Source organism: Saccostrea cucullata, unplaced genomic scaffold, assembly GCF_032062105.1.
Source record: "Saccostrea cucullata isolate Sc308-1 unplaced genomic scaffold, CSIRO_AGI_Scuc_v1 ctg18407, whole genome shotgun sequence".
Lineage (NCBI taxonomy): Eukaryota > Metazoa > Mollusca > Bivalvia > Ostreida > Ostreidae > Saccostrea > Saccostrea cuccullata.
In genome coordinates, this window is record NW_026921680.1 from 1 (window position 1) to 9,133 (window position 9,133).

Genomic DNA, 9,133 nt, shown 5'->3' on the forward strand with positions numbered 1-9,133 from the left:
TTCTTAATTATCTCCCCTTGGAAAAGGGCGTGGCCCTTCATTTGAACAAACTTGAATCCCCTTTACCCAGGGATACTTTGTAGCAAGTTTGGTTGAAATTGGCCCAGTGGTTCTTGAGAAGAAGATGAAAATGTGAAAAGTTTACAACGACAACGACAACGACAACAACGACAACAACGACAACGACGACAACGACAGACAATGGACAAATTTTGATCAGAAAAGCTCACTTGAGCCTTTGGCTCAGGTGAGCTAAAAATACTAGTAAACAATAAGCAAGATGTTATTAAGGACAGACAATACAAATTTTTGTCAAAACAAATTGAAATAACAAATAATTTTTATATAATTAAAACGAACATGTTTAACCGTATAGTTTTTGATTTTTTAATCAATGTTTCACAAAAATGGGATTTTTATTGATAAAAAATTATATATACGAGGGTTGTCCGTAAAGTTCGTAGACAACATTGATAATTACTAACAAATATTAATAAAATATACGAAACTATTATTTTCATTAAATTCATGTTTTATTTTATTAACATGCAAGTTTTCAACAACTTACATGTAACTTTTTTCAACATTGTCACCGGTTAACTCTATACATGTACATTTAATTTCTGATGTCGCTTTTACCATTCATAAATATGTGCACAAAATGTTCAGGTTTCACACGTAAAATGATATTTAATAATGCCTGTCTTATATCCTGTAATCATCCAACCTTTGTCCACGTAAAACGATTTTATTTACGGAAATACGGTAAAGTCACGTTATGAAAGTCATTTTTTACAGCACTGCAATCTCGGAATGGGGGTTTTCCTTCATGCATGTCATCCTATAAACTGTTCCTTCCGTCCGAAAATATTATATGCCACTTAAATACTAATATACAGCTTCTTTTACTATGTTTTCCCGAATGTTTACGAAATGTATTGGTATCTGTAGGTCTTTATCCGATGTCTATGCAGAATTTCATCACTGCAAAAACGTCCCTTTTTTGATCAATTCCGATCCGTCTTAATCAGTTCTAACTCTGATTGCTCAGCCATTTTACAACTTTGAACGTTCAAATTTTGCATGTTTGACGTGATAGCTTCTGTCAACCTTTAAATATAAAAGTCATTCAGATGTCCGCAGAACTTTATAAAATACAAATTAAATTTTTAAAGTGATCAATATTTTTTTTAATTAAAATTCTGCGGTGCTCTGGGTCTCCATTCCAAGTCTAATTATGAAGCCATAATTGAAAATAAACATTTGAAATTGAATAAGATTTTACATTTTTCAATTCACATTAAGTAAAAGATTAGAAATATGCTAATAATAAATATAAATGACGCAACTTTTATTTAATTCTTAGCTTGTCCACGAACTTTACGGACAACCCTCGTATTATGAAGGATGGTTGGGGAAAAGTACAATTTTGAACATCATAAAAGGTTTACAATTCTTGAAAATTTTAGGAAATTATTTTTTAAATCATTTACCATAGACATAAGCCCAAAAATATATACCAATCCAGACATCATTTTTTTGTTTGTGTCATCTGTCCTTAATAGCCTATCACTTACAACTATTATTTTATCAAGTGAAGATTTCTCTTTCAAATTCTTTGCTAAACATACACCAATTCATCGAAATATTTGCTTTACACATAAATAAGAGCATATACCATTTCATTGATATACTGTAGTCCAACTTTTATTTGCGACGACTTTATTTCGCGATTTACCAGGGAAAACTAGTTCGCGACGATTAATTTTCGCGATAAACCCTTTTTGATCTATTGTTAAAAGAAACATACACTTTAAGGACCGGTTCGCGGCGAGAAATATTCGCAATGACGAGGCTCTCGTGAACTTCGCGAAAATTTCTCGCACGCGAATAAAAACTGGTTTACAGTATTTGTTTTCCACATAAATATACATGTTTACTTATTTTATTAATTAGTGTATTTCTAACCGTTGCCAATTTTTTGACATAGTCATCCGGGGCTCCAAGGCTAGCTAATCCAATCTCTTGAGAAAATTGAGCAAATGCTGGATCGGCAAAGAGAGGGACGTGGCCCAGCAATTCATGACAAACATCCCTACAATATATGAAATACTTTTTTTGAAAAAAGGGAAAACAAATTTTGAAAAAAGGTCTTGTGAGGGCTTTTGCTATAATATTAGCACACTTGTTCTATAACAACTTTCAAAAAATACATGTAGTATTATTCACCGATACTTTGATTTCAAAATAAGATATGAGAAAAACTTACGGTTCTGGTGTGTACATTGGTCTGGAACTGTGACGTATGTACTGTGTGGAATGAAAAACACGAAAAGCGAGACCGGACAGGAAGTCACGTGATGATAACAATCCAGCAACAGGTCTCAGTCTGAATCCAGTGCAATCTACAAAGAAAATCAAAATCTATAATAATTTTTAGACAATTATAAAATATTAGGGATGTTTCCATATGTGAATTAAATGCGTTATCTTCCTGAAGGAATGAACTTATCCTGTTCGGTCATCTTAAAGGTTTGAAAGTATTACAATTCCAAGAACACAAGGAATAAAGTCATAAAGTGTAAATGTGGCATAACAGTGGATGATAAAGTATCTTGAGAATATTCAATTGATTCTGGATATATGCATCCTTAAGGTGGTGTTAAATCTTTTACAATAAATAAGTTACCTCTTTGAAATGTATAATGAACATAATGAAGATAATAAACAGTTTAAGATCAAAAGTCCATAAAACAATACAAAACAGGAGCGGAGCAAACACGGATCTCCAAAACATCAGAGGTGGAATCAGGTGCCATGAAGGAGTGAGCATCCTTTGCCAACCGGTCACACACGCCGTGTTCTCCTTGTCATCATCAGGAAAAAACAGAAAAATTCGGTGTATAAATAATGGACTAACAATCAATATGAAAAACGTCAGTCAGCATTTGACTCAATGATAATTTGTGTTTGCTAACAAAGTCATTGTATCGACCATAGAACTTACAAAATGATGAATTTAAACGAGATTGCTGATATTCTTGTTTCATCAACTTTTTTGTCAATAATTTGCCTCGTTCATGTAGAGGATGTTCTGTCGTATCGAATCAGCTGAGATATATAAACTCCATATGCAAGTGATGAGGGTATATTGCTACATAAATAAGGGATTAAGTTGACGATAGAAAAATTAAAGTCATCACGTTTATCATATAGCTTGGCTGTTAGATTACCATTAAAACGTCTTTTTCAAATACAATATCCAAGTATGAAACAGATGTGTCAGACTCTGTGGTATCTTTTATCTCAAGCTCACCAGGATATATCGTATCGACATAGGAATGGAAATTACCATTATGAATTGCCAGTACGTCGTCGATATGTCTAAATGTCGAGTTGAAGACAACAGCAAGTGTTTTCTTCTCTTCACGCATAAGATTTTGCACAAATTCTGCTTCAAATGAACACAAAAATAGGTCTACTACTAAATGAGCGCAATTAGTACCCATGGGGATTCCAATAGACTGTTGGAATACCTTGTCTCCAAAAACCACATAGATACTGTCAATCAGAAACTCAACCATCTTTATGACGTCAACTTCAGAGTACTTGTGTGTGCAATCAGAATGCGTTTTAACAAAATAATTTTGCAAATGACCAATGACCAATTAAGTAAATTTTCGAGTTCCATTTTTATTGATAAAGCAGCTGTCAATGATATCTAAAACCCTGGACTTTACTTTATCATGGGGAATGGTTGTGTATAAAGTTGAAAAGTCGTAAGTTTGTAAGCTGTTAATTGTGGTTAAATCTCGTGATTTTTAGTTGTCCAAAAGTTCCTTGGCATTTTTGACTATCCACGTCTTATTCACTTCTTGAATATATTGTTGTACAGTACTCTTGAAGTTTCTTCTTCACTACTGTTACTATTTTAGTGAGGAGTAAAGAAAGAGGCTTGGTTGAAAATTTACTGGAACCCGCAATGTATTTTTGATTGTAAGGATTCTTTTGAAGATTCGGAATCCAATATATTCATTCATGAGTACACAGAATAACGAAATGATACTGGCAGGCGCGTCGTCCGGTATAAAAAGGCGTCACTCCTTTGGGTCTATAAGGGACACAGACTCAAGGAGTTGATTTGGTGTCCCTCGGATAATCCTCAGGGATATTAAACATATGTCATATGTACAGTCTTCAGATTCCCAGTTTTGGTATAAAACCAATACATCATACACCAAATTGAAAGAATGTAAGGTTTCTATTACAGATATATTGGATAATTCCTTTTCCGATCCCATGTCTTCTGTTTCAAAATGTTCTGTGCGAAACTGTAAAACCTGTGATATTTTGATAACTGACACTTCTTTCACCAGTAATCTTACTGGACAGAGCTTTTATACCAAAACGTGGGAAAATCTGAACTGCAAATCTTCTAATGTTGTCTATGGAATAGAATGTAATTTGTGTGGACTTGTATATGTCGGTGAAACCAAAGGATCGCTTAACAAAAGAATATCAGGTCATCGATTTCAAATAAATCATGGTGGTCAGCAGCTTTTATACAAACATTTTAATTCACCGGATCATTCTATTTTATCAATGAAAGTTAGAATTCTCTAAAAGATTTTATCACCACACAAATAGTCCGTCGCTGAGTACACCTTTCCGTAGACAACGAGAAGAATTTTGGACTAGAAAACTAGGGACAGTCTTTCCCAATGGATGTAATGACAATGTCGATAGTGTTGGAAATCTTTCCAGTCCGCAGTGTAATAATGTAAATATGATTAGACTTTTTAACCATACTCAGAGACGTAAGCGTAGTCATGGGCATCGTTCGTACAATAAACCTGCAATACACGACGTCTCTTTTGATTCATTACTACCTTATGTAAATTAACAGTTGGGTCTACATCATATTCGAACAAAACTTGACTCTGTCCCTTTGAAACTTTTAAATAGTCTTCTTGAAAAGGCATCCAATTTTAGATTCCTCGTCACCTGAATATAGACTCGGATCTTTGATTATGGATATTGCATATCATAGGCTCTTTAAACCCGCACGCTTCACGGAAGAAAATGCAGCTAAAATAATCCGTCTTTTCCTTAAACTTCAATATGCCAATAAAGGAATTGACGCGGTTAATATAAGTAATATTCTTAATCACAAAAGGGTCCAGTCTTGTATTCCAACCTATTTCAACTTAAAGACTACACATTGTATTTCCTACAAATATACATCGACCATTACTTCCGAACTTTTCAATTACAAAAACACTTTACATGGCCTGAATACCGACTATCTGAAACATAATCCTCCTTCGTGTTCATGTTCTTCTTCGCCCTATAACTATAGTCCTGCTGGACACGTTATTACAGGTGACGTCAATATAGTTCGTAATGAGGACCTTAGATCACTTATTTTAAAGGTCCTAAATATAGGGAGCCCCGATCGTTCAACTGGTGTCGGAATTTCATAAATATTATGGATTCTGTGGAAAATTACGCCAGACGATGGGCAAGATATGACAAAGAAGATGTTGACACCTTGTCAGAATGGATTAAATGTATCAGATCCACGTTAAAGTCCCGTATTAAAAAACTGAGGGGCAATATGAAAACCATATATCCTTCTGTGTTCAATAAACCAGAAGTGAAAAAGGAGTTAGATAGATTACACGATCAGTACGTACTGGTTCCTGCCGACAAAGCAGGTAATAACATTGTCTTCGTTTGTAAGGCTCATTATATAAATTGCATTCTAGAAGAACTTGGATTTAATTCTGCAAGTGGTAATCCTACTAATACTTCCCTTTCTAAGGAAGAAATTCTTCAAAATCACCTGTCAGTTTTGAATACTTTTAATATTCCACAGAGCCAAAATGTATTTGAACTACCTTATATATATATATATATATATATATATATATATATATATATATATATATATATATATATATATATATATATATTGGATTCCAAAACTTCATAAGAATCCTTACAAACAAAGATACATTGCAGGTTCCAGTAAATGTTCAACCAAGCCTCTTTCGTTACTCCTCACTAAGATGTTGACAGTAGTGAAGGAAAAACTTCAAGGGTACTGTGCAACTATATATTCAAGAAGTGGTGTGAATCAGATGTGGATACTAAAAAATTCTAAAGAACTTTTGGACACTTTGAAATCACAAGACTTTACAAAAATCAACAGCTTAAAAACTTACGACTTTTCAACTTTATACACAACAATTCCACACGACAAAGTAAAATCCAGGCTTTTTGATATCATTGACAGCTGCTTCTTCAATAAAAATGGATCTCGTAAATTTACTTACCTCATCATTGGTCATTTGCAAAATTATTTTGTTAAAACAGATTCTGATTGCACACATAAGTACTCTGAAGTTGACATCAAGAAGATGCTTGAGTTTCTGATTGACAACATTTATGTGGTTTTTGGAGACCAGGTATGGTATTCCAACTGTCTATTGGAATCCCCATGGGTACAAATTGCGCCCCATTATTAGCAGACTTATTTTTATATTCATATGAAGCAGAATTTGTGCAAAATCTTATGCGTGAAAAGAAGAAAACACGTGATGTGGCCTTCAACTCGACATTTAGATATATCGACGACGTATTGTCAATTAATAATGGTAATTTCCATTCCTACGTCGATACGATATATCCTGGTGAGCTTGAGATAAAAGATACCACAGAGTCCGACACTTCTGTTTCACACTTGGATATTTTTCTTGAAAAAGACACTAATGGTAATCTAACAACCAAGCTATATGATAAACGTGATGACTTTAACTTTTCTATCGTCAACTTCCCTGACATATGCAGCAATATACCTTCATCACCTGCATACGGAGTATATATATCTCAGTTGATTCGATACGTAAGAGCATACTCTACGTATGAACAATTTCTAAAACGAGGTAAATTATTTACAAGCAAGTTGATGAAACAAGAATATAAACAGTCTTTTAAACGTAAACATTTCGTAAGTTCTATGGTCGATACAATGACCTTGTCAGCAAATACAGTTTATCATTGAGTCAAATGCTGACTGGCGTTTTCCATACCAATTGTTAGTCCATTTATACACTGAACAGACGACGGATTTTCCCCATTATTTCCTGATCATGACAAGGAGCACACGGCGGGTGTGACCGGTCGGCAGGGGATGCTCACTCCTCCATGGCACTCTGATGTTTCGGGGGTCCGTGTTTGCTCTGCTCTTATTATGTATTGTTTTATGGACTTTGAGATTGAATACTGTTCGTTATCTCCATATCCTTCATAGATATGTGGTAGTTCAAATTAAATAATATAAAATATTTCAATTTGCGAAATCTAAGAATGCATGGAAAATATGACTAAGATGATTGTCTTCCCCTGGTTTAATTGTATGTTTCCTTTTTGACTTGTAAATGTAAAATAACTATACCTTGTAAAAACCTGGAGACGTCTTCTAGTTGTGGAATATTGTTAGCATTATATCCACAGTTATCTTGGAGCAGTGGGAAGACATGATTGAACTGTTTACAAGCGTGTGTCGAGTAAAGCTTTGTCAGTTCATTGTAGATAGTCCTCCTGAAATGATTAGCCAACTACCTTATTGAACAACTATCTTTGTATGTTAAAAATACCTGTTGAATTGTTTTTAACCAGAAAGTTCACTAACCATGTGTTGATTTCCTCTTCTGTATATTTTACTCTTGGGATTTCTTGCCCACTAAAAATGGAATAAAATTTATAAAAATGAAGAGATCTAGTTTACAATGTTTCAAATTTCTGCACGTTTCAATACATTAAAGATAAATGTAAGAGACTGGAGTACCCACTGTTTGTAATGGAAGGCGATGTCTGCCAGCTCCTTTCTGCGAGCTCTGTAGACGGGGTCTGTAAATCCCTGTATAAAAATACAGAAAGCTCATACTGATGCAATTATATATTTTCAACTACTGTAAATTCCACCAATTTCAAACTTTTCAATCCTTCTATGAAAGAGAATCAACAATTTACAGTGTGTAATGAATAAATAAATCTTGACTAAGTCTTTCTTCATCTCAGTTTTGGAACAGTAACTATTAATTCTTCATCGTATTCATTTCCAAGATTTCAAAATCAATCGATATACAGGTAAAACAATTGAAATTGTTCCACGTCACTTTATTCGGAATAAACTGGTTTCTTTTGAAAATATTTAAACTAAAGATTTAAAAATTTACGTTTGTGATTTTAATAGTATTTTGTACCAGTTTGTACATTTGTAATACTTCAGATGAAATTCAATAAGGATCGAAAATTTTAAAACACCCATGTAATATGCTATGAATTGATGCGTTTTTGAATCAAAGTTTCGAAACCACCTAAAAAATTACAGTTTCTTTAAAAAAAACTGTATTTATCAGACAATTGTCAAATGTAAATTTATATTTTAAAAAATTCCAAATTTGGTAGAGGACACAATACTGACTCTACATACTTAATCTTGCTTCGTAGTCAATTTGTTAATATTGTTGAATATTGCAGAATATATACGAGTGTACATGAGCAGTTTTGATACCCTGTGTACCAGAATGTGCTTACAGGATGGTCGGCGTCCAACTCAGATCCATAACTCAAGATTTGGTTCGCAAATCTGTCCAGTTTCACAAATTTTCTTCGGAAACCATGGAGCTATAGAGAAAGAATTAAATATTCAAGTAGGTTTTTTTTTTAAAAATCTTTCCACCAATAGAACATTAATTTAATAAAACACAGTGAGTATATTTACTTTCTATGCGTAATTTTTGTGATTTTTATTTTACTCTATAATATATTATGATTTCATTTCGAGCCTTTTGAATACTTTGAGTATCAAGTGTACATTTTTAAAACATCATGTAAAATGGCACTATGATGATAATGTAAGCTTAATATATACTTACCCTTTTACAAACGATGAAAATATTTTATCATGTACAGAACGAAATTAAAATGACCGCTGAATTATTGCAAGAATGAATTTCATTTATACAAATTTTTAAAAAAGCAAAACATTGACGTATTACAACAAATAGAGAGGTTCTCTTATATCGAATATCAAATATTATCTTTTTGTAAATATTTGTATTTA

General features: G+C 33.3%; 1 protein-coding gene across 1 annotated transcript; it reads right to left on the reverse strand.

Annotated features, from left to right (window-relative positions):
• Nucleotides 1–1,940: 1,940 nt before the first annotated feature.
• LOC134260552 (protein henna-like) lies at nt 1,941–8,694 on the reverse strand (the record flags this gene model as incomplete). Its single annotated transcript, XM_062743099.1, is given in 7 exon segments — nt 1,941–2,095; nt 2,270–2,405; nt 7,460–7,605; nt 7,697–7,747; nt 7,857–7,924; nt 8,605–8,664; nt 8,666–8,694. Coding segments are annotated over 7 exon segments (645 nt in total), but the record flags the coding sequence as incomplete, so codon positions are not given.
• Nucleotides 8,695–9,133: the final 439 nt, after the last annotated feature.